Source organism: Salmo trutta, chromosome 8 (genome assembly GCF_901001165.1).
Source record: "Salmo trutta chromosome 8, fSalTru1.1, whole genome shotgun sequence".
NCBI classification, from domain to species: domain Eukaryota; kingdom Metazoa; phylum Chordata; class Actinopteri; order Salmoniformes; family Salmonidae; genus Salmo; species Salmo trutta.
The window spans coordinates 26623176-26650858 of NC_042964.1; the positions used below are offsets into that span (position 1 = coordinate 26623176).

Genomic DNA, 27683 nt, shown 5'->3' on the forward strand with positions numbered 1-27683 from the left:
CAGGGAGAGAGACGAGGGGGAGAGAGAGATGAGGGGGAGAGAGACGAGGGTGGAGAGCGAGATGGGGAGGGAGAGCAAGAGAGAGACGGGGCGAGGGACAGAGAGTTGCAGGGGGCAGGGAAGGAGGGAGATGTTGGAAGGGAGAGACATGGGGAGGGAGAGACACAGAGTGATGGGGAGAGACCGAGAGAGACGGGATGAGAGCGAGAGACAGAAAGAGATGGGGGGGAAGGAGAGAGACAGGAGAGGGAGAGACGGGCGAGAGGGAGATACGGGGAATGGAGAGAGGGAGACGGAGAGACAGGGACGGAGAGACAGGGATGGAGAGACTGAGAGACAGGGATGGAGAGACTGAGAGACAGGGATGGAGAGCCAGGGGAAGGAGATACTGAGAGCCGGGGGAGAGAGAGAGAGAGACGGGGAGGGAGCGATGGAGAGCAGGGGTAGGAAGAGAGAGACAGGGAGGAAGGGAGAGACAGAGAGAGAGACTGGGGGAGGGAGAGAGGTAGATGGGGAAGAACAAAGAGACACGGGTGGAGGGAGAGACATAGAGACGGGAGAGAGAGAGACGGAGAGATGAAGAGATGGGGGAGAGACAGAGAGTGATGGGGAGGGACAGAGACAGAGAGAGAGACGTGGGAGGGAGAAGGGGAGAGACGGGGAGAGGAGAAAGACTGGGGAGGGGGAGAGAGAAAGAGATGGGGAGATGGAGAGGGAGAGACAGGGGAGGTAGAAAGAGAGACTGGAGGGGGAAAGATGGGGGGAGAGAGACAGAGTATTTTGGATGGAAGTTCTTTAACCTTTCATTTACCTTTAACCTTTCATAAATTGGACCCTCCTGTCCCACAGTCAACTCTCATTTCTATAGCTATTAGCTTTTTCTCCTCTCTCGCATTCTCTCTTCTCTCTCTCTCTCCCCGACTCGAGGCCTCTATTTCTCTTTCTGTATTCTATCCCTTCTACTCCCTTCTCCGCTGTCCTCTCCCCTCTTTCCTAACCTCTTTATCGCCTCTCTTCCTTCTCCTCTCTCTGCTCTCACTCCTTTCTGTCTTCTCTCCCCTTTCCCTAACCCCTCCCTCACCTCTTCCCTATTTTTTTTTTAAATCTTCCCAATCTCTCTTTAACCCCTTTTTGCCTCATCTCCCTAAAACTTATTTTCCCTCTCACTCCTCCATGACAGAGAATTCAGTGGCTTCAGGCTGTTCTATGAAAATGATCCTAGCTCTTGTGTTCTTTAGCAGGAGGTTCAGATGAGAGGTCAGAGGTTAGTGACAACATTAGCGTCTTGGACGCGCTCGGCGTTTGAAGGCAGTAGCCACTTGGATGCATGAGTGATTTTGGACACAGTAGAATGCGATGAGTCATAGATGGAAGTGGAACCCTGGGACGGAACCCAGGAAGCAGCGGGTTCTGTCTGTTAGTTGGCTGAACTGAAGCCCCATGTTGTTCTGATGTAGGATCAGATTACCATAACTGCTGACCTTAACATTTGTGGCAATGCCAAACAGACCGTGAGATCAGCAAGGGAATCATTGAAATAACACATAGAACAGATCTGCCTCTTCCTAGACTTGGTTTAAATGAGAATGACAGATCCAGAATGGTCCACCACCCAAAGGACATCCAGACAACTTGACACAACTGTGGGAAGCATTGGAGTTAAAATGGGCCATCATCAGGTTTGAAATGATTGTTTTAGTCAAATATGTCTGTTTGGGCTTCTTGCGTTCAATTTGCAGTCTACAAATTATTTGTAGTTCTGTTCCAGCCACCTGACCATAAGCTCAAGAAAATAATCAGTCCGAGGCTGAATCTAGTTGATGATGCCTGCCCTACAGCATGGCTGAACTCCTACACTCCTCTTTTTCCTCCCTCCTTTTCCTCCTTTGCGCTCTTGTACTAACAGTGTAGGGAGGGGTGAAACACACACACTTACAAAATGTAATGTACAGAAGCACGTAAACATAGACACATGCATGACACACACAGACACACTCCCTCACACACACACAGTCCAGGTCTCTGGGCCCGGCTTTGAGTTGCATGGCTGCCTTCTCTTCCATAATCACCTGAAATAAGACTTGGTAAAAATCCTGCGTTGTGAACACACACACACTGGGCCATGGCCAGTGCTTGGTGTCTGGGAGTCCGGAGGTAACACTGCTACATTGTTCCCCACTTCCTTGTTGGCGTTCCTGAGATCTGTGGGGCTTTGTCGATTTGTGTGTGTTCCTGTCCTCTCTGACCCCTCCACCTGGATATGGGAAGAGTTAATGACATATTAATCCTGTAATAGGGTTTTTTCTAATGGGAGGGAAGGATTACACACACACACTTGCACACACTGCAGTCTCCACTCCCCTGCTGTAAACATCTGTTAAAATAACTGTACTTTAAGACTTTTTAATTATCCCATTATCTCTCCAGTGCCCTCAAGTAGATATTATCTCTATTATAATAATGAGGTTTGGACTCACACACACACACACACACACACACACACACCAATCCTACCACTCCCTAACTAGTCCTGTCAAAACTAATACCCCTTAATAACAAATCATTTGGCGAAGGCCTACAAAGACACCAATAACCCACTTTTACTTTTTCTCTTTCATGCCATGCACACTCATGCACGAAACATCAACTCTCACTGATATCACAAAGACAATGCAAAGTCAGCAGTCCAGCCAGACATAGGGTGCATCTCAATAGTCTAGCGTGGCTTCCTTTTCCTCGTCTCCTCTTCTACATTAGCACTCATCTGAAAACAGCAATACGGTGAAAATATTTTAAAAAGCAATCGCTCTTCTATTTTTACAAATTAGTCATGCACTTTAACAACGTTTTAGACTAAGGAAAGGAGATGAGAGGATGCTACTGTCAAGAGTATGGAGACGCACCCCATGTCTGGCAATATTGGATTGAGGCGCAGCCAGCCACTGTTTTGGAGGACCCAGACACTTCCCGTAAGTAGAATGTGCCAGAATTGTGTTTTATACTAGTGATTCCTCATGAAACACAGACAAATAAGACCATGATTTTGAGGATTTTCACAAAATGTAATCCATAGAATAGTCCATTGGAGAAAGCATTGTTGACATGTATTTGACATTTGTATCTAAAAGCATAATTGAGAAATAATTTATCAAAGTTGGCATATTTATGACATTTTGGCCTTACCCAGGCCTCTTTTAGGACTCCATAGTATTTAGTCTGTAAGTGCTACATAGCAAACATTTGTCATTTGAAACTTTAAGTAAGCATTACCAACAGAGTGAATGTGAAAATGGATTCAAATGGCCGCCCTCTGCTGGTGATTTACAGAATGTGCAATGATGCAAGTAAAAGGAGGGCTGTGATTGGATACATTGCCTAATATACAAATGTCTCTATATAAAATGGGCCATAACTTTAAAACTAGCAGAGATCCCACTCGGGAACGTTGATATGCCCATAGAGTATATTATGTTCAACAATATATTGATAATTTTGCCAAATCCAAATGGTATGTTTTCTATATTTATGTTTATATATTTCATATTCATAAATGAACCTTTTCACGTGTGAGTTCCAAATATCTCTAACGTGATGTCAGAATGCACTCACTGTTCCAAAATGTGATTGTTACGCAACATGAACGTTAACCCACCCTGCCCTCAAACCAAGACACACGCTGCCTGCAAATTATCTATAGGCTATATTTAAACTTGTCAATTTGAAATTATTTTACAACAAGTTTTATTTTCTAACAACAGTTTGAATTCAGGTATGTTCCACCTCCTCATTATTTCAAATAGATGTAGCCCATTTCACTGTTGTGGACAATTTGTTTGAGGCTTGACTCTTTTCGATGAGAGCCCAAGCACCTCCCTAGTCTTTCCCCATATCAAGTATGCAGACATTTACACAATCTAGCACAAACTTTTTCCCCCTGGCACATTTTCTGGCTGGCGCTCGCATTGCCTTCATTTTTGTCCTTACAAATAATAACTTTGTACATGTGTGCATTCCAATCAAAGTAAGTCCTTTTATTTTCTGTATATCGTCTTGTCGTTTCAATTGTAGCATACCGTATATATGTGTGGATCATAATATACAGTTGAAGTCGGACGTTTACATACACCTTAGCCAAATGCATTTAAACTCAGTTTTTCACAATTCCTGACATTTAATCCTAGTAAAAATTCCCTGTCTTAGGTCTGTTAGGATCACCACTTCATTTTAAGAATGTGAAATGTCAGAATAATAGTAGAGTGGTTTATTTCAGCTTTTATTTCTTTCATCACATTCCCAGTGGGTCAGAAGTTTACATACACTCAATTAGTATTTGGTAGCATTGCCTTTAAATTGTTTAACTTGGGTCAAACTTTTCGGGTAGCCTTCCACAAGCTTCACACAATAAGTTGGGTGAATTTTGGCCCATTCCTCCTGACAGAGCTGGTGTAAAGGAGTCAGGTTTGTAGAACTCCTTGCTCGCACACGCTTTTTCAGTTCTGCCCACAAATGTTCTATAGGATTGAGGTCAGGGCTTTCTGATGGCCACTCCAATACCTTGACTTTGTTGTCCTTAAGCCATTTTGCCACAACTTTAGAAATATGCTTAGGGTCATTGTCCATTTGGAAGACCCATTTGCGATCAAGCTTTAACTTCCTGACTGATGTCTTGAGATGTTGCTTGAATATATCCACATCATTTTCCTCCTCATGATGCCATCTATTTTGTGAAGTGCACCAGTCCCGCCTGCAGCAAAGCACCCCCACAACATGATGCTGCCATCTCCATGCTTCACGGTTGGGATGGAGTTCTTCGGCTTGCAAGCCTCCCCCTTTTTCTCCAAACATAACAATGGCCATTATGGCCAAACAGTTCTATTTTTGTTTCATCAGACCAGAGGACATTTCCCCAAAAAGTACGATCTTTGTCCCCATGTGCAGTTGCAAACCATAGTCTGGCTTTTTTATGGCGGTTTTGGAGCAGTGGCTTCTTCCTTGCTGAGCCGCCTTTCAGGTTGTGTCAATATAGGACTCGTTTTACTGCGGATATAGATACTTTTGACCTGTTTCCTCCAGGATCTTCACAAGGTCCTTTGCTGTTCTTCTGGGAGTGATTTGCACTTTTCACACCAAAGTACGTTCATTTCTAGGAGACAGAATGCGTGTCCTTCCTGAGCGGTATGATGGCTGCGTTGTCCCATGGTGTTTATACTTGCGTACTGTTGTTTGTACAGATGTACATGGTACCTTCAGGTGTTTGGAAATTGCTCCCAAGGATGAACCAGACTTGTGAAGGTATACAATTTATTTTCTCAGGTCTTGGCTGATTTCTTTTGATTTTCCCATGATGTCAAGCAAAGAGGCACTGAGTTTGAAGGTAGGCCTTGAAATACATCAACAGGTACACCTCCAATTGACTCAAATTATGTCAATTCGCCTATCAGAAGCTTCTAAAGCCATGACATCATTTTCTGGAATTTTCCAAGCTGTTTAAAGGCACAGTCAACTTAGTGTATGTATACTTCTGACCCACTGGAATTGTGATACAGTGAATTTTAAGTAAAATAATCGGTCTGTAAACAATTGTTGGAAAAATTACTTGTCATGCACAAAGTAGATGTCCTAACCAACTTGCCAAAACTAAAGTTTGTTAAGAAAAAAGTTGTGGAGTGGTTGCAAAATGAGTTTTAATGACTTCAACCTAAGTGTATGTAAACTTCCGGCTTCAACTGTATTTACTGTTTTCAAGTTCTGGTGCCAAATCATGCATTCCTATTCATGCATAGATTGTAATGGACACATTTGATGTGTGTAAAATACTTTTTTGAAGGTTGTACTCATCATGATGAGCTAATGCTAAGCTATATGCCAGGTATATGGGGCGCCATGTTTGTTGACATTATACAAGGCATTCTGGTTGTCACGTAAACGTTTGTCAAACCAAAGATGTTATAACAAAATGAGGTGAGGGATGGTTCACTCGTCTTTCGAGTAAACTTCCGGAAGTGAATGATGGGAAGTGAGTGATGGTAGATGCCCTTCAACATGCATACTGCAAACAGATCAAACTCATCTAGTCTTATCTTTGGTTGACCAGAAAAATGAAACATGGCAGTGTCCACAAACTACCCATCGGATTACTTTCGATTTTTGGAAGAGTTTTATGAAATTTTCGATCAATGGTAAGCTCACCCGTAATTTCTATTGTCTCATTAATATTGTGATTTCTGTCAGCCGAGAGTTAGTTGAATATGACTGCTTGTGATAGGTCAATCTTTCCTCAGTTAGCGCTAGGACTAATGTGGCCTACATTTTCCGGTTTTTATGATTGTGTTATGCTGTCCCCACTTCTGTGGATGTCTGAACATTGCATCCAAAAATAAACTGGTCACATTTGTAAGGACTGTTTGTGCAAAATGTTTGTAAAAAACAGTGTTGCCAGCTCAAACGTTGACTGTTGTGTCAATTGAAGCTGGACGTTCTTAATACATTCTAGTCACTCTGGTTTGAGTGTACGCTGCAGGGCCCACTGTAGAATGATCACACCCTGTTTTGGTACATGTCAAATTAATGTAAAAAAAGTTTTCTTGAAATCAAAACAGATGAAACATTATGGAGTCCTGGAAAGGCCTTTTATAAATGATTCCCCAATTATGGGTTTAGATACAGTATATATGTCAACAAGGACTAATCATGATTTGGCGAATTTTCATGAAATATAATCCATAGGTCTTTTTTGTTGTTGACTGGAGTTCGTGAGGAATCACTCCAATGTCCCCCCTCTCCTCCCTCACTCCCCCTTTATTAGGTGGGTGGAGAACCATTCAAACGTCAACAGTATGTCTGAGAGAATGTGAAGAAAGCAACTGTTGGGCCTTGTTAAAGGCCAACCGTGATGCCGAACGGTTCCGTACCCCTGGCCCCAAATTACACACACACTCAATTACACACAGACTCAAACGTAATACAGAAATTAACTGCAGGGATCTGACTGGGGGATAGAAAGAGTCTGAGTCTCAGATGGAGAGAAAGACAAAAAGAGAGCAATCTGAGTATTTCCTGTGTGCCCTGCAGTGGTTGGTTTATTGGCCTATTAGATATCTGGGGATCTGGGTGTATGTTCGAGTTCATTCCAGGAGAATCAAACCGCTGTAACGAGGCTCGTATAATGGGGACCAAGGCGCAGCGTGTAGAGTGCTCATACTTTACTTTAATGAAAACACTTAAACAAAAAACGACAGCCAACAGTTCCGTCAGGTATACTAACAAAACGGAAAACAACTACCCACACCAACACAGGAAAACAGGCTGCCTAAGTATGGCTTCCAATCAGAGACAACGATAGACAGCTGCCTCTGATTGGAAACCATACCTGGCCAAAACATAGAAAACAAAAACATAGGTGGGTGGGCATTCTATCACGTCCTGACCCTTGTAAGATGTCATTTTCTATAGTAGTGTAGGTCAGGGCGTGACAGGGTGTTTTTGGGTGGTTTTCTATTATCTATTTCTGTGGTTATTCTAGGTTTCTATTTCTATGTTGCGTTTTTTGGGATGATCTCCAATTAGAGGCAGCCGGTCCTCGTTGTCTCTAATTGGAGATCATATTTAAGTAGGTTTTTTTTCCACTGGTGTTTGTGGGTTGTTATCTTTTGAGTAGTGTTTATTTCTCTCTGCGTCACGGTTTGTTGTTTTTGTTATTCAAGTTACTTGTGTATTGCAACGTTTCACGGAATAATAAATATGTGGAACTACAACCATGCTGCACTTTGGTCCGATCCTTTGGACAACCGTGACAACCGCTAGTTAAGCAGTCTGTGAATGTCATTGAAACTGTTATTAAGGATGACACATTCCAGACATAATGAAAGCACTAGAGGTCGACAGATTAATCGGAATGGCCGATTAATTAGGGCCGATTTCAAGTTTTCATAACAATCGGAAATCGGTATTTTTGGACGCCGATTTGGCCGATTCTTAAAAAAAATTAAATAATTATTTATTATTTAACTAGGCAAGTCAGTTAAGAACACATTCTTATTTTCAATGACGGCCTAGGAATGGTGGGTTAACTGCCTTGTTCAGGGGCAGAAAGACAGATTTTTACCTTGTCAGCTCAGGGATTCAATCTTGCAACCTTACGGTTAACTAGTCCAACGCTCTAACCACCTGCTTTACATTGCACTCCACGAGGTTACGCGAATGCAGTAAGAAGCCAAGGTAAGTTGCTAGCTAGCATTAAACTTATCTTATAAAAACAATCAATCATAATCACTCGTTAACTACACATGGTTGATGATATTACTAGTTTATCTAGCCTGTCCTTCGTTGCATATAATCGCTTAGGTACACGTTGCTCCAACCATAAACATCAATGCCTTTCTTAAAATCAATACACAAGTATATATTTTTAAACCTGCATATTTAGTTAATATTGCCTGCTAACATGAATTTCATTTAACTAGGGCAAATGTGTCACTTCTCTTGCAAACAGAGTCAGGGTATATGCAGCAGTTTGGGCCGCCTGGCTCGTTACGAACTGTGAAAACTGTGAAGACTATTTCTTCCTAACAAAGACAGCCGACTTCGCCAAATGGGGATGATTTAACAAAAGCGCATTTGCGAAAAAAAAACAATCGTTGCACGACTGTACCTAACTATAAACATCAATGCCTTTCTTAAAATCAATACACAGATGTATATATTTTTAAACCTGCATATTTAGCTAAATTAAATCCAGGTTAGCAGGCAATATTAACCAGGTGAAATTGTGTCATTTTGCATTCATTGCACGCAGTCAGGGTATATGCAACACTTTGGGTAATTTGTCAGAATTTTACGTAATTATGACATAACACTGAAGGTTGTGCAACGTAACAGGAATAACGTTTTGTTTTCGAGATGATAGTTTCCGGATTCAACCATATTAATGACCTAAGGCTCGTGTTTCTGTGTGTTATTATGTTATAATTAAGTCTATGATTTGATAGAACAGTCTGACTGAGCGATGGTAGGCAGCAGCAGGCTCGTAAGCATTCATTCAAACAGCACTTTCGTGCGTTTTGCCAGCAGCCCTTCGCAATGCATTGCGCTGTTTATGACTTCAAGCCTATCAACTCCCAAGATGAGGCTGGTGTAACCGATGTGAAATGGCTAGCTAGTTAGCGGGGTGCGCACTAATAGCGTTTCAAACGTCACTTTCTCTACATGGGTAACGCTGCTTCGAGGGTGGCTGTTGTCGATGTGTTCCTGGTTCGAGCCCAGGTAGGAGCGAGGAGAGGGACGGAAGCTATACTGTTACACTGGCAATACTAAAGTGCCTATAAGAACATCCAATAGTCAAAGGTATATGAAATACAAATCGTATAGAGAGAAATAGTCCTATAATTCCTATAATAACTACAACCTAAAACATCTTACCTGGGAATATTGAAGACTTGTTAAAAGGAACCACCAGCTTTCATATGTTCTGAGCAAGGAACTTAAACGTTAGCTTTTTTACATGGCACATATTGCACTTTTACTTTCTTCTCCAACACTTTGTTTTTGCATTATTTAAATCAAATTGAACATGTTTCATTATTTATTTGAGGCTAAATTGATTTTATTGATGTATTATATTAAGTTAAAATACGTGTTCATTCAGTATTGTTGTAATTGTCATTATTACAAATAAATAAATAAATGCAAAAACAAATCGGCCGATTAATCGGCACCGGCTTTTTTTTGGGTCCTCCAATAATCAGTATCGGTATCGGCGTTGAAAAATCATAATCGGTCGACCTCTAGAAAGCACTAACATTCATAAAATGACCGATCTTGTTCTCATCTTGCTGTTGGTCTGCCATCATTGACGCAATCGCTCATTGATTGTGACATTCAAAGTGCCTATGAATGCCATATGTCACACTTACACTACCTCTCCTAAAATATGTTTTCCCTGTCCCCTTCCCTGTAGGTGTGTAGCCAGGGCGTAACAGAGGAGCTAAAGTTTCTGTCTGTTGAATGCTTTATATCACTCTATGCATTGCTTATATGGCTTTTTGTCACGCTAAGTCTTTTCTATTCTCTGCTCCCTGTAGATGCATCGCATCGCATTCCAGGTCAAATAGCCCTTACACAGCCTGGATGTGTGATGGGTCATTGTCCTGTTGAAAAGCAAATGATAGTCCCACTAAGCGCAAATCAGATGGGATGGTGTATCGCTGCAGAATACTGTGGTAGCCATGCTTCTAAAGTTTGCCTTGAATTCTAAATAAATCACAGACAGTGTCACCAGCAAAGCACCATCACACCACCTCCTCCATGCTTCACGGTGGGAACCAAATATGTGGAGATCATCCGTTCATCTACTCTGCGTCTCACAAAGACACGGCGGTTGAATCCAAAAATCTCAAATTTGGACTCATTAGACCAAAGGACATATTTCCACTGGTCTAATGTCCATTGCTCGTGTTTCTTGGCCCAAGCAAGTCTCTTCTTATTATTGGTGTCCTTTTAGTAGTGGTTTCTTTGCAGCAATTTGACCATGAAGGCCTGATTCACGGATTTGAGGTCGGGTGGTTTTGGGGCGGCAGGTAGCCTAGTGGTTAGTGCGTTGGGCCAGTAACCGAAAGGTTGCTAGATCGAATCCCCGAGCTGACAAGGTACAAATCTGTCTTTCTGCCCCTGAACAAGGCAGTTAACCCACTGTTCCTAGGCCATCATTGTCAATAAGAATTTGTTCTTAACTGACTTGCCTAGTTAAAAAAAAATTATCGCCAAGAGCAGTTGAAGTGTATCAGTCTGCTGAATGCTTTGTTACTGCTACGTACGCTTATAACACTTATACTATCTCTCGTAACCCAAGTTTTTCTATTCTCTCCTCCCTGTAGGTGCGTAGCCAGGGTGTAACAGAGGAGCTGAAGTGTCTCAGTCTGTTAAATGCTCTGGATAAAGACCAAGACATCCCAGAGAACCTGGCTCAGCTGTTTGGAGAGCCCTGCATCAAACTGGCCGAGGGCATCAAGGCCTACATCTCTAAGGTAAGAAGAACACAGATGTAGGGCTCAATGGCAACGTATTCCCTAGATAGTGCACTAGAATACGACCCTGCATAAAACTGGCTGATGGCATCAAGAGCTACAGTACTAGTCAAAAGTTTGGACACATCTACTCATTCAAGGATTTTTCTTTATTTTTACTATTTTCTACATTGTAGAATAATAGTGAAGACATTAAAACTATGAAATAACACATATGGAATCAAGTAGTAACCAAAAAAGTGTTTAACAAATCAAAATATATTTGAGATTCTTCAAATAGCTACATTTTGTCTTGATGACAGCTTTGCACACTCTCTGCATTCCCTCAACCACCTGGAATGCTTTTCCAACATTCTTGAAGGAATTCCCACATATGCTGAGCACATGTTGGCTGCTTTTCCTTAACTATGCGGTCCAACTCATCCCAAACCATCTCAATTGGGTTGAAGTCGGGGGATTGTGGAGGCCAGCACTCCATCACTCTCCTTCCAGGTCAAATAGCCCTCACATCCTGGATGTGTGATGGGTCATTGTCCTGTTGAAAAGCAAAGGATAGTCCCACTGAGCACAAACCAGATGGGATGGCATATCACTGCAGAAATCTGTGGTATCCATGCTGCTAAAGTTTGCCTTGAATTCTAAATAAATCACAGACAGTGTCACCAGCAAAGCACCATCACACCTCCTCCTCCATGCTTCACGGTGGGAACCACACAGAGATAATCCGTTCACCTACTCTGCTTCTCACAAAGACACGGCTGTTAGAACCAAAAATCTCAAATTTGGACTCATCAGACCAAAGGACATATTTCCACTGGTCAAATGTCCATTGCTCGTGTTTCTTGGCCCAAGCAAGTCTCTTCTTCGTAGTGGTTTCTTTGCAGCAAATCGACCATGAAGCCCTGATTCACGCTGCCTCCTCTGAACAGTTAATGTTGGTGTCTGTTATTTGAATTTTGTGAAGCATTTATTTGGACTGCAATTTCTGAGGCTGGTAAGTCTAATGAACTTATCTTCTGCTGCAGTGGTAACTCTGGGTCTTCCTTTCCTGTGGCGGTCCTCATGAGAGCCAATTTCACCATACTGCTTGATGGTTTTTGACTGCACTTGAAGAAACGTTCAAAGTTATTGGAATTTCCCGCATTGACTGACCTTCATGACTTTGCTTATTTGAGCTGTTCTTGCCCTAATATGGACTTGGTCTTTTACCAGATAGGGCTATCTTTTGTATACCACCCCTACCTTGTCACAACACAACTGATTGGCTCAAATGCATCAAGAAGGAAAGGAATTCGACAAGTTAACTTTTATCAAGGCACACCTGTTAACTCGTGTGTTTTCCATGTTTTTGTTAATTACCCAATGTTCACGTGTCTGATGGACCCACAACATTATTGGGTTTTTAAAACAATACAGCCATAACGATTTACGTAAAAATACTGAGATGTTGACTGATATCAATTACAAGCAATATAGACAGCATACATGGTTAATATTTGCCATTTACCTCTGCTAGATCACATTTATCAATAATAGGCGCTATTCATTTATTTAAAATTAAAAAACTTATGCTCAAGAAATCGGTAGAATAAATCATGTTTATCTTGAACAAATATAAATTAAACAAGTATTTTCATCACTATTGATGTTTATTGCTTGGAACTGAACAAACCGGAAGGACAAATTATACATACAGTATTTTATGTAAATGATAAATGAGCCCCATTGAACACAAATTAAGGCCTGTCTACACACCACATGAGGGACATGAGTTTTTTTTTTACTGTGTGTTACAAATGTATTTCTTGCACTTTATGCATGTGTACTGTCTTCCTGTACTTCTTGGGTCCACACACATCACAGCGCTTCTTGTTGTTGCTACAATCTAGAATGATGAAAACACTTCAGGAATTTTACTAACATCTCACGCACATGTATAGTTACTGCAGGCCAAGGTAAGAGAGTCAGACACACACACATGCAACAACATCACCCACACTTTCTTCCGGTATTGGAGGTGTTGTTTCTATGGGTCGGGCGGATGGGGCACCAGCATCCTCCTCCTGAATCCTCCTCACGATGGCTGCAGAAGCTGGGGTCCTTGGGATATGTTGCCTCTGGATTTGAGGTCTTACCAATGCCTTGCCCAGCTCATCGAGAATGAGCCATCTCCTCTGGAGCTTCCCTCTGCTCCAATCTGGGTTCAACGCCATCCAGATGACAAACGCGTTGTACGTTGAGATGTCTAAGATATTGAAGAATATCACAAGTGGCCAGCGTAGGGTTCTTCTTTTGCAGCTGTAGCCAGTCACCAGCTTGTCTAAATTGTCCACCCCTCCTTTTGTGACATTTTAATCATTATGATTTCTGTTTTTTGATGTTCCTGGGCACAGATTCTCCTATTCCTATGCAGCGTGCTCATGACTACCACATGTTTGCCTTTTTTTTGGTATGCTGCACACTAGGGACGTGTAGGCCGTGAACACAAACTTAGAGGAATTATTAGACCTGTTCTGTGTATTCAACAGCTGAGGTGGGAGCTCTGTCTTGTTTTTTTGTATGGTTCCTACCATCGTCAGCTCCTTCTTGAGGAGCTCCTGTCCCAGCTTGTGCGAAGTAAAACAGTTATTGCATGTGATGTTGTGGACACAGAGTCCCTGTGTCATGTCCAGGACTACTGGCATCACTTGGTTCTTCTCAGGGGCTCCTCCATCTGGCTTTCCCGTATACACTTGCAAGTTCCACATATATGATGAAGCAGCATCACAGGCAGCCCAGATCTTGATTCCATATTTTGCAGGTTTAGACGGTATGTTCTGCCTGAAGGGGCAGCGGCCACTAAATGGCATAAGCTGCTCTTCAACAGTAACGTTGGGCCCAAGGTTGTAAAACAGGGCAAGGCGGTCCACCCACTTTTCCCACACTGACCTGATTGCAGCTAGCTTGTCTCTCTGCCGCCAAGCTGATCTGGTGTCTCGGTTATCGAATCGGATAATCCTGGAAATAATGTGGATGTTTTCCAGAGACATTGTTGCACGGAAAAGTTCTCTGCCAGTTGCTGCATCCCACAAGGATTCTGTGGATTCCCCATTGGATCTGACACCAATGGGGATAAGAATACAAGATGGCGCCGGAGGGTAGGGCTGCTGTCTTATCGGCTCTTAACCAACCTTGCTATTTAGTTTTTTTCTGTTGTTCGTAATTTGTTTTGTACATAATGTTGCTGCTACCATCTCTTATCACCGAAAAGAGCTTCTGGACATCAGAAGTTGGATCACTCACCTCAAATTAGACGGAGTTCTTCAATGAGTAGGATGCGAGAGATATACAGTTGAAGTCGGAAGTTTACATACACTTAGGTTGAAGTAATTAAAACTCATTTTTCAACCACTCCACCAATTTCTTAACAAACTATAGTTTTGGAAATTCGGTTAGGACAAGTAATTTTTCCAACAATTGTTTACGACAGATTATTTTACTTATAATTCACTGTATCACAATTCCAGTGGGTCAGACGTTTACATACACTAAGTTGACTGTGCCTTTAAACAGCTTGGAAAATTCCAGAAAATGTCATGGCTTTAGAAGCTCCTGATAGGCTAATTGACATAATTTGAGTCAATTGGAGGTGTACCTGTGGATGTATTTCAAGGCCTACCTTCAAATGTCAGTGTTTCTTTGCTTGACATCATGGGAAAATCAAAAGAAATCAGCCAAGACCTCAGAAAAAAACCATTGTAGACCTCCAAGTCTGGTTCATCCTTGGGAGGAATTTCCAAATGCCTGAAGGTACCACGTTCATCTGTACAAACAATAGTATGCAAGTATAAACACCATGGGACCACACAGCCGTCACACCACTCAGGAAGGAGGTGCGTTCTGTCTCCTAGAGAAGAATGTACTTTGGCGTGAAAAGTGCAAATCAATCCAAGAACAACAGTAAAGGGCCTTGTGAAGATGCTGGAGGAAACAGGTACAAAAGTATCTATATCCACAGTAAAACGAGTCCTATATTGACATAACCTGAAAGGCTGCTCAGCAAGGAAGAAGCCACTGCTCCAAAACCGCCATAAAAAAGCGAGACTACGGTTTGCAACTGCACATGGGGACAAAGATCATACTTTTTGGAGAAATGTCCTCTGGTCTGATGAAACAAAAATAGAACTGTTTGGCCATAATGACCATTGTTATGTTTGGAGGAAAAAGGGGGATGCTTGCAAGCCGAAGAACACCATCCCAACTGTGAAGCACGGGGTGGAAGCATCATGTTGTGGGGGTGCTTTGCTGCAGGAGGGACTGGTGCACTTCACAACATAGATGGCATTATGAGGTAGGAAAATGATGTGGATATATTGAAGCAACATCTCAAGACATCAGTCAGGAAGTTAAAGCTTGGTTGCAAATGGGTCTTCCAAATGGACAATGACCCCAAGCATATTTGCAAGCCAAATTGTGGCAAAATGGCTTAAGGACAACAAAGTCAAGGTATTGGAGTGGCCACCACAAAGCCCTGACCTCAATCCTATAGAAAATGTGTGGGCAGAACTGAAAAAGCGTGTGCGAGCAAGGAGGCCTACAAACCTGACTCAGTTACCCCAGCTCTGTCAGGAGGAATGGGAAAAAAATCGTACAACTTATTGTGGGGAGCTTGTGGAAGGCTACCCAAAACTTTTGACCCAAGGTAAACAATTTAAAGGAAATGCTACCAAACACTAATTGAGTGTATGTAAACTTCTGACCCACTGGGAATGTGATGAAAGAAATAAAAGCTGAAATAAATCACTCTACTTTTATTCTGACATTACACATTCTTAAAATAAAGTGGTAATCCTAACTGACCTAAGACAGGGAATTTTTACTAGGATTAAATGTCAGGAATTGTGAAAAACTGAGTTTTTAAATGAATTTGGCTAAGGTGTATGTAAACGTCCGACTTCAACTGTACTACGGACTCCCGACCAGGCCCAGATCCCCCGTAATTCGCCGGTAAAGTAAATTGTAGGTTTTGCGGAAAGAGATCAGGATGCCTTTTGAGGATCAGGCGACGAGTTGCTAATCTGCCCATGCCTTCCGTTCTGCTAGCTAATGTTCAATCGCTTGAAAATAAATGTGACAAACTGAAAGCACGTATATCCTACCAACGGGACATTAAAACTGTAATATCTTATGTTTCACCAAGTCGTGTCTGAACGAAGACATTAAGAACATAACGATGGTGGGTTATACACTCTATCGGCAAGACAGAACAGCAGCCTCTGGTAAGACACGGGGCGGGGGCTATGCATATTTGTAAACAATTGCTGGTGCACGATATCTAAGGAAGTCTCAAGGTTTTGCTCACCTGAGGTAGAATATCTCATGATAAGCTGTAGACCACACTATCTATCTAGAGAGTTTTCATCTGTATTTTTCTTGCTGTCTACATACCACCACAGACCGAGCCAGGGACTAAAACCGTACTCAATGAGCTGTATTCCGCCACAAGCAAACAGGAAAATGCTTATCCAGAGGCGGCGCTCCTAGTGGCCGGGGACTTTAATGCAGGGAAACGTAAATCAGTTTTACCTAATTTCTACCAACATGTTAAATGTGCAACCAGGGGGAAAACAATTCTAGACCACCTTTATTCCACACACAGAGATGCGTACAAAGCTCTCCCCCCATTTGGCAAATCTGACCATAACTCTGTCCTCCTGATTCCTGCTTACAAGCAAAAATGAAAGCAGGAAGCACCAGTGACTCTGTATATAAAACAAGTGGTCAGATGAAGCAGATTCTAAACTACAGGACTGTTTTGCTAGCACAGACTGGAATATGTTTCGGGATTCTTCCAATGGTATTGAGGAGTACACCACATCAGTCACTGGCTTCATTAATAAGTACATCGAGGACATCGTGACTGTATGTACATACCCCAGAAGGCAACAGGCAACATTCACACTGAGCTAATGGGTAGAGCTGTCGCTTTCAAGGAGCAGGACTCTTACCTGGAAACTTATAAGAAATCCCGCTATGCCCTCCGACGAACCATCAAACAGGAAAAGCGTCAATACAGGACTAAGATGTAATGAGATTCTACCTGCTCTGACGCTCGTCGGATGTGGCAGGGCTTGCAAACTGTTACAGATTACAAATGGAAGCAGCGCCAAGAGCTGCTCAGTAACACGAGCCTACCAGACGAGCTAAATAACTTTTATGCTCGCTTTGAGGCAAGTAACACTAAAACATGCATGAGAGCATCAGCTGCTCTGGACGACTGTGTAATCACGCTTTCCGCAGCCGATGTAAGACCTTTAAAACCGGACAACATTCACAAGGCCGCTGGGCCAGACGGATTACCAGGACGTGTACTCCGAGCATGTGCTGACCAATTGACAAGTGTCTTCACTTACATCTTCAAACTCTCCTTATCTGAGTCTGTAATACCAACATGTTTCAAGCAGAGCACCATAGTTCCTGTGCCCAAGAACACCAAGCTAACCTCCCTAAATGACTACCGACCCGTAGCACTCACATCTGCAGCCCTGAAATTTTTTGAAAGGCTGGTCATGGCTCACAACAACATTATCCCAGAAACCCTAGACCCACTCCAATTTGCATACCGCCCCAACAGATCCACCGGTGATGCAATCTCTTTTGCACTCCACACTGCCCTTTCCCACCTGGAGAAAAGGAACACGTATGTGAGAGTGCTATTCATTGACTACAGCTCAGCGTTTAACACCATAGTGCCTTCAAAGCTCATCACTAAGCTAAGGACCCTGTGACTAAACACCTCCCTCTGCAACTGGATCCTGGACTTCCTGACGGGCCACCCCATGTGCTAAGGGTAGGTACAGTGAGGGAAAAAAGTATTTGATCCCCCGCTTATTTTGTACGACCCATTTTCAATGCCCTGGCTGAGGGAAGGAGGTTCTCACCTAAGATTTGACGGTACATGGCCCCGTCCATCGTCCCTTTGATGCGGTGAAGTTGTCCTGTCCCCTTAGCAGAAAAACACCCCCAAAGCATAATGTTTCCACCTCCATGTTTGACGGTGGGGATGGTGTCCTTGGGGTCATAGGCAGCATTCCTCCTCCTCCAAACACGGCGAGTTGAGTTGATGCCAAAGAGCTCCATTTTGGTCTCATCTGACCACAACACTTTCACCCAGTTGCCCTCTGAATCATTCAGATGTTCATTGGCAAACTTCAGACGGGCAGGTATATGTGCTTTCTTGAGCAGGTGGACCTTGCGGGCACTGCAGGATTTCAGTCCTTCACGGCGTAGTGTGTTACCAATTGTTTTCTTGGTGACTATGGTCCCAGCTGCCTTGAGATCATTGACAAGATCCTCCCGTGTAGTTCTGGGTTGATTCCTCACCGTTCTCATGATCATTGCAACACCATGAGGTGAGATCTTGCATGGAGCCCCAAGCCGAGGGAGATTGACAGGTATTTTGTGTTTCTTCCATTTGCGAATAATCGCACCAACTGTTGTCACCTTCTCACCAAGCTGCTTGGCGATGGTCTTGTAGCCCATTCCAGCCTTGTGTAGGTCTACAATCTTGTCCCTGACATCCTTGGAGAGCTCTTTGGTCTTGGCCATGGTGAGAGTTTGGAATCTGATTGATTGCTTCTGTGGAAAGGTGTCTTTTATACAGGTAACAAACTGAGATTAAGAGCACTCTAATCTCAGCTCGTTACCTGTATAAAAGACACCTGGGAGCCAGAAATCTTTCTGATTGAGAGGGGGTCAAATACTTATTTCCCTCATTAAAATGCAAATCAATTTATAACATTTTTGACATGCGTTTTTCTGGATTTTTGTTGTTGTTATTCTGTCTCTCACTGTTCAAATAAAGCTACCATTAAAATTATAGATGGATCATTTCTTTGTCAGTGGGCAAACGTACAACATCAGCAGGGGATCAAATACTTTTTTCCCTCACTGTAATACCACATCCGCCACGCTGATCCTCAACACGGGGGCCCCTCAGGGGTGCGTGCTCAGTCCTCTCCTGTATTCCCTGTTCACTCATGACTGCACGGCCAGGCACGACTCCAACACCATCATTCAGTTTGCCGATGACACAACAGTGGTAGGCCTGATCTCCGACAACGATGAGACGGCCTGTAGAGAGGAGGTCAGAGACCTGACCATGTGGTGCAAGGACCACAACCTCTCCCTCAACATGATCAAGACAACAGAGATGATTGTGGACTACAGAAAAAGGAGAACCAAGCACGCCCCCATTCTCATCGACAGGGCTGTAATGGAGAAGGTTGAGAGCTTCAAGTTCCTTGGCGTCCACATCACCAACAAACTTACATGGTCCAAGCACACAAAGTTAGTCGAGGGCACGGCAAAACCTATTCCTCTTCAGGAGTCTGAAAAGATTTGGCATGGGTCGTTAGATCCTCAAAAGGTTTTACAGCTGAACCATCGAGAGCATCCTGATGGGTTGCATCACTGCATGGTATGGCAACTGCTCGGCCTCCGACCGCGAGGCACTACAGAGGGTAGTGCGATCGGCCAAGTACATCACCGGGGCCAAGCTTTCTTCCATCCAGGACCTCTATACCAGGTGGTGACAGAGTAATGCCCTAAAAATTTTCAGACTCCAGCCACCCTAGTCATAAACTGTTCTCTCTGCTACTGCACTGCAAGCGGTACCGGAGCGCCAAAGTCTAGGTCCAAGAGGCTTCTGAATAGCTTCTACCCCCAAGCCATATGACTCCTGAACAGTTAATCAAATTAATTTATATAGCCCTTCTTACATCAGCTGATATATCAAAGTGCTCTACAGAAACCCAGCCTAAAACCCCAAACAGCAAGCAATGTAGCTGTAGAAGCACGGTGGCTAGGAAAAACTCCCTAGAAAGGCCAAAACCTAGGAAGAAATCTAGAGAGGAACCAGGCTATGAGGGGTGGCCAGTCCTCTTCTGGCTGTGCCGGATGAAGATTATAATCAAATGGTTGCCCAGACTATTTGCATTGCCCCCCCCCCTTTTACGCTGCTGCTGCTCTCTGTTATTATCTATGCATAGTCACTTTAATAACTCTACCTACATGTACTAATTACCTCAAGTACTTCGACACCGGTGGCCCCTGCACATTGACACATTGACTCTGTACCGGTACCCCCTGTATATAGCCCCACTATTGTTATTTACTGCTGCTCTTTAATTATTTGTTATTCTCATCTTTTAGGGATTTTCTTAAAACTGAATTGTTGGTTAAGTAAGCATTTTACTGTATGGTCTACACCTGTTGTATTTGGCGCATGTGACAAATAAAGTTTGATTTGATTTGAACCCCAAAGTATGCATGTAAATGAGGCTGGTCCTGGGGCTCACTGCTGACGGGGAGGTCCTGGGGTTGGCTGAGTGTCAATCTCATCCTCTTCTTCCAACTCACTGTCAGACTCCGAATTGACAGAGACGTGATCCTCATATTCTGAAAATTTTTCATCTTCCGAAGTGGGACACACTCCTTCCACACTAGCTTCTCTCTTTGCAAAAATATTTCTTAGGCCCTCTGAGCAGAGATTCTTTTTGCCATACCGATTGATTGTCGTAAGGAGCCACACATGCAAAGTATTTATTTCTTGTGTCCCTCCCCAATTTGCACCTGGCTGGGGTTTAGTGTGGGGAAATACAGAATTTTTTACAATGTATCGAAATAATGTATTGTAATAAGTGTGCAGGTTCCCGCAAGACATTTGTGTAATTTCACACACTAGAAAGGGTAAAGAGAGCGAGAAAAGCGGGAGACAGGCAGACAGGCAGGGAGTGAGACAGGTTATTGGTGCTATGTTGAAACAGCAGGCCCCAGAGAGGAGGAAGACAGAGTGAAGGCACACAGAAAACCTTTTTGTTTAATTTTTACTTGTTTTCACCTACACACACACACTTTTCCACACTTTTATTACTTTTATTTCCGTCCAGTGGACCCGAATACCACATATGTAATGTAAATATGTAGGGGGTTGCACAGTGTGCACTCAATGACGATGTGTTATTTTACATGTTATTCACAGAAAATGAGCCAAGGCCATTGTGTCTCAGGTTGAAAAAAACCTTTTTACTTTAGTAAACATAGAAAATTGGTCCCACAGACCCGAACAACACATACATGTTAATTGAAATGCATTCCAGGTAACTACCTCATGATCTGGTTGAGAGAATGCCAAGAGTGTGCAAAGCTGTCATAAAGGCAAAGGGTGTCTACTTTGAAGAATCTCAAATATATTTTCATTTGTTTAACACTTTTTTTAGTTACTACATGATTACATATGTGTTATTTCATAGTTTTGACTACAATGTAGAAAATAGTAAAAATAAAGAAAACCCTTGAATGAGTAGGTGTGTCCAAACTTTTGACTGGTACTGTGCATCTCTAAGGTAAGACGAACACAGACACACCTTATTCCCTAGATAGGGCCCTGCGTCAAACTGGCCAAGGGCATCAAGGCATACATCTCTAAGATAAGACCTCACAGATATAGGCTATGCCCCCTATACCCAATCAGCATTCAGGGCTCGAATCACCCAGTTTATAATAGATCATGTACTACTTTTGCCAAAAGGCTTACGTGTATGGACATCCCAATAGCTAGCACAGCCAATAGAATGGTTAGATAAGAGGACATTCCATATTCAAAAGCAATATACCTTGGTACAGTGCATTTGGAAAGTATGAATAGGTGTGACCCCTTCACTTTTTCCACATTTTGTTAGTTTACAGACTTGTTCTAAAATGAATCTAAAATGTTTTTTCTTATCAATCTACACACAATACCCCATAATGACAAAGTAAAAACAGGTTTTAGAAATGTTTGAAACCCCCCCCCCCCCCAGAAATAATACATTTACATAAGTATTCAGACTCTTTACTCAGTACTTTGTTGAAGAACCTTTGGCAGCGATTACAGCCTCGAGTTTTCTTAGGTATGATGCTACAAGCTTGGCACACCTGTATTTGGGGAGTTTCTCCCATTCTTCTCTGCAGATCCTCTTAAGCGCTGTCAGGCTGGATGGGGAGTGTCGCTGCACAGATATTTTCAGGTCTGTCCAGGGATGTTTGATTGGGTTCAAGTCTGTACTTTGTCTGGGTGACTCAAGGATATTCAGAGACTTGTCCCGAAGCAACTCCTGCGTTGTCTTGGCTGTGTGCTTAGGGTTGTTGACTAGGGCAAATGTTCACCTTCCGAGGTCCTGAGCGCTCTGGAGCAGGATTTCATCAAGGATCTCTCTGTACTTTTCTCCGTTCATCTTTCCCTTGATCCTGACTAGTCTCCCATTCCCCGTCGTTGAAAATATCCCCACAGCATGATGCTCCCACCACCATGCTTCACTGTAGGGATGGTGCCAGGTTTCCTCCAGACCTGACGCTTGGCATTCATTTTATGCCTTTGTCATCACCTGTAAAAAAATATATATTTTTGAATTCTATCACGCCAGAGTTCTATTGTGTGGCCAAGTCGAAGGACTGTAAATAATCATATAGATTCACACCTGTGTTCTACAAATAAATAGTGGATTGGTCTGAGGAAGCCAATGTGCCCCGTGTGTGTGTGTGTGTGTTTGTGTGTGTGACATTGAAGCGGTAAATAGTTCTAAATTATACATTGTACAACTGACGAGCCAAATACTAGGTGCAGATTGGCTGACTCAGACCAATCCACTATTTATTTGAATAGCACTGGTGTTCAGGGAACATTCCACTGGCTGTCAGCATGAAGGTCCTCTACATACATGAACATAAGTGTTCATAAGTGTTAGGGTAAAAAGTGTTTTTGAGTGTTGTATCTGAGTGTTGATTCTAGTGGGGTTTCCACCAGTGGGATTGAAATCTACACCACCTGCAGTGAATAAATGAAGTGTTATTTGAATCACAGTGGAATCACCACTAACTCGACTGTGTTGAGTTAATTTACGTTTGATTTTGAAAACGAACTGAGAGGGACCTCATTATCACATAAATCAACTGTTATTGGTCACATACACATGCTTTGTATTTTGCAGATGTTACTGCTGGTGTAGTGAAATGCTTGTTTTTCTAGCTCCAACAGTGCAGTAATATCTAACAGTACACACAAATCTATAAGTGTCACGGGCGTCGTATGGATTGGACTAAAACGCAACGGGAGTGTGTATACTCATCATCTTTTTATTAGGTAGAAAGAAGGAAAACCAAAACAAAACACACATATACAAAAAACAGCAACGATAAACAGTCCTGTAAGGCTTACAGCTATACAAAGAACAACTACCCACAAAATCCCATTGAAAAACACCCCTCTTAAATAGGACCTTCAATTAGAAGCAACTAGGAGCAGCTGCTTCCAATTGAAGGTCAACCCAACAAACACCACATAGAAATAGACATACTAGAACTAACATAGAAATAGACTAACAAGAACATAACCCAACAAACCCCGAAACACTCTAAACAAACACCCCTCTTAAATAAGAACATAGCCCAACAAACCCCCAAATACTCTAAACAAACACACCCCTGCCACGTCCTGACCAAACTACAATAACAAATAACCCCTTATACTGGTCAGGACGTGACAATAAGTAAAATAATGGAATTAAGAAATATAGAAATGTTAGGACCAGCAATGTCAGAGTCCGGAGTGTAAATATATACAGTGCATTCAGAAACTATTACGAAAGTATATACGGTATACCGGGGTATTTGGAAAAAGCCACGGGATGGTTTTTCAATACCATTGAAATGATTTCTTTGAAGTTTTTAAAATAAATTGGAATATTTGTAGGTACTTTAAGTAAATACCTGCAGTCAAGTTGTGCAATACGTTAGGAGATAAAGAACATTGCGTTCTTCATTTCACCGTTCACGTTATTATGAAGCTTAAAGTAGTCCCCAGTCGTGGTGTTTGTTTACAAGCACACAAAGGCGAGAGACCGGAGCCTTCTGAGTCACTCATTGTTGTACAGCATGCGCCAGGTGATCTAAATACAGTATGGAATTCACAACTAAATGTTTGCCATATAGATATTTTAGAGCTATTAAGTTAACTGTCTAAAATGTACTAAATGCTTTGCAGTTGTGCATTTGGTTTGCTAATTTAGTTGCTAGTTAGCTTTCTAGCTAAGGGTTAGCGTCTTCCAAAATTAAGCATTCGCTTGGTAACAGCAAAGAATCCGCTCCTGGATCAGGAGCCTTGCTGGCAAATTTTTATTTATGCATGCAGCAAACTGTGTTTTGAATTACTTGTATATTTCTATAGTTTAGGTCAGAAACTGTACAAAATGTTTGCAATGCGCTCGTTAGCATTTAGTTAGCATTCTTTATGAGATGTTACATGTACTTGTTACTCTGTAATCCGAAGGATAGCAATGCTATCAGTGGAGTTCGAAAACAGCGGCCCTTGTGTTCAGTGCCAGTATTACCGCATATCCTGGTATGGCACAAGGTTGGTATATAGGTATGACAATCTGGATACTGCCCAAGCCTATTAGGTAGTCTTATTTATAAATCTTTCCTACCTTGGCAGTCATTCTAACTGCAGTTGCGGGTGTTTAAAGTTCCAATTGTTGGCTATCCTAACTCTGGCTGGATTCCAATAGGAATTATATAACACTTTGTCAGCCAGTATACTGTGACTTGCTGATGTGGCCTGCAAACCAGAAGTTTCAAACAACTGTGTTAGGGTAAAGCTGGCTGTCAAAGTATAGTAATGTAAAAAAAAAAAAATGTATTGTCATAAATAAAATATTCACTTAGGCACTCACTTGGTTAAGGCTACAGGTTGAACGCCATCGAATGCAACAATCATGTCTCTGTCACTAGCAAACAGTCATGGGTGGTACTGGTACCTCTAAAATTCACTCTAAAGGCACCCTAGGAAATAAATACAAATTTACACCATAAAGTGTTAAAACAACACCCCCGAAAAAAGTTACTGTAACACCACATTTTTTGATTCCCTAACACTGAGAAAGTGTAACAGCATCATCAATGATTTGAAATTTGTAACACCCATGGTATTATGTACCCAAGACTCTTGGGGTGTTGGTTTATCAACACTTTGAAAAGTATTAGTTTCACACTGTATGAAATGGTCACATATCATTTCTAAGAAAGTGTTACATTTAACACTGTGTTAAAAATCAGATCGCAAATTTACTGTGAGGAGAGCATTGGGTTTGACAGCATTGGGTTAAAGTGTTTGGATTTAGTTCTGTCTCTGTCATGTTTAGGGATCCTTCATAAAGCTATATGGTGTCTTCCATTTAATGGGGTTTTCAACACCCATGTAACATGTACATGTGAACACGCGCGCGCACACACAGTCAAAAGCCACACATACACACGTAACCACACACTCAGTTGAGCTCGCTTGCCCCTAAAATATGGGGCACCATTCACAGAGTCTGACCATCATAGATCAACACAACCTAAATCAGCCATCTCTGGTAGTACAATGAGTCACATAGATCTCGGGCCATCTGTATCGGAGATCCGTTTTGCCTTTTAGATCACAATGAATAACATTACATGGGCAGGCAGGACCACCATATCCTAGATCAGCAGTCCTAATCAGGTGCTTGATACATATGGACCCTGGGTCACATAGGTCTGCTTTTGGTTCAGATTACCTTGATTTCTACTGAGTCAGTAAGTTTAATGATGAGTCATAGTCTGTACCACACACTACCTTAACACAGACACCACCACAGGCATTCCTCATCTGTGTTGGTGTCTGATTATTTCTGCATCCCCCTCATTTCCTTACTTCTCCACTTCAATACAGACACACACTCTGACAGTCACCGTTCCACCACAATTATACAATTGTCTTATCGCCAGTCCTGTCGCCAGTTGTAATAGAAATGGAATGTCTTATTTCTTGTGGTGTAAATTTACTTGGATAGTGTGCATGTATATATTTGTTTGTGCATGCACCAGTGTGCATGTGAATGTATGTGCCTGTTAATTGACTTGGATTGGGGATGTATGAGACTGAGCTTGTCCAAAGTGAACCCCCTGAGGCTACACAATGTCTCGTTCAGAATGAACATCTGCCTGACTGCACGCACTGTATTGTAGCCCAAGTTCTTGGAGAAGAAAAGTAGATACTTGTAAAATATTACTTCCCCTCTTGAAAACTGTATTGCACATTGCTCTCCATTACTATTTTTTTATAAGGATATTAGCTGAGAACACATGATCCCAATTTTAGCTTCAAGATCCAGGCAATGTGAAAAACCGAAACGGTATTTTGTGCTGATTTATTAGCACATTGAACCATGTCGCGCACCGTAGTTTACAAACTCACTGGATCGTGCCAAAACAATGTCATATCTGAGTTCTGCCATCTTTATGCACATTTGACATTATGCACTTTTGACATTATGCCCTTACCTAAGGAACGTTTAGGGGCTCTATGCAACGCCCTTAAAGTGGAACTGACAGCATGTTAACTACTTTGCAGATATGAAACAGAAATGTATAATATTTGTTAAAAATATCAAATTCCCAGTTTATGCTTCAAAACTAACTTCATAAGAGGTTTTAAAAATAGGTTCTATTTAACAAAAAATTCCATGACGTACAGTAAGGCATTGTTGGCAGAATAGATGGATGCAGTTCAATACATGATTAATATAAACTCAGCAAGAAAATAAACATCCCTTTTTCTGGACCCTGTCTTTAAAAGATAATTTGTAAAAATCCAAATAACTTCACAGATCTTCATTGTAAAGGGTTTAAACACTGTTTCCCGTGCTTGTTCAATGAACCATAAACAATTAATGAACATGTACCTGTGGAACGGTCGTTAAGACACTAACAGCTTACAGACGGTAGGTAATTAATGTCACAGTTATGAAGACTTAGGACACAAAAGAGGCCTTTCTACTGACTCTGAAAAACACCAAAAGAAAGATGCCCAGGGTCCCTGGTCATCTGCGTGAATGTTCCTCAGGCATGCTGCAAGGAGGCATGAGGACTGCAGATGTGGCCAGGGCAATACATTGCAATGTCGGTACTGTGAGACAGGATGACTCAGCGCTACAGGGAGACAGGATGGACAGCTGATCATCCTCGCAGTGGCAGACCACGTGTAACAATGCCTGCACAGGATCAGTACATCCAAACATCACACCTGCGGGACAGGATAGCAACAACAACTGCCCAAGTTACACCAGGAACGTACAATCCCTCCATCAGTGCTCAGACTGTCCACAATAGGCTGAGAGAGACTGGACTGAGGGCTTGTAGGTCTGTTGTAAGGCAGCTCCTCACCAGACATCCCTGGCAACAACGTTGCCTATGGGCACAAACCCACCGTTGCTGGACCAGACAGGGCTGGCAAAAAGTGCTCTTCACTGACGAGTCGCGGTTTTGTCTTACCAGGGGTGATGGTCGGATTTGCGTTTATCGTCAAAGGAATGAGCATTTTCCCGAGGCCTGTACTCTGGAGCGGGATCGATTTGGAGGTGGAGGGTCCGTCATGGTGTGGGGTGGTGTGTCCAGGAACTTACATGTGCCTTGGTGGAAGAGTGGGGTAACATTTCACAGCAAGAACTGGCAAATCTGGTGCAGTCCATGAGGAGATGCGCTGCAGTACATAATGCAGCTGGTGGCCACACCAGATACTGACTGTTACTTTTGATTTAACATGTCTGTGGAACTTGTTCAGTT

General features: G+C 42.5%; 1 protein-coding gene across 1 annotated transcript in view; it reads left to right on the plus strand.

The window, feature by feature from the left end:
• The window catches only part of tnfsf10l (TNF superfamily member 10, like), a 73514-nt gene that overhangs the window by 18775 nt on the left and 27056 nt on the right, over positions 1 to 27683 (plus strand). The window contains exon 2 of the mRNA XM_029760677.1: positions 10872 to 11021. Within this exon, the coding sequence (XP_029616537.1) occupies positions 10872 to 11021 (150 nt within the window). The remainder of the gene's footprint in view (positions 1 to 10871; positions 11022 to 27683) is intronic.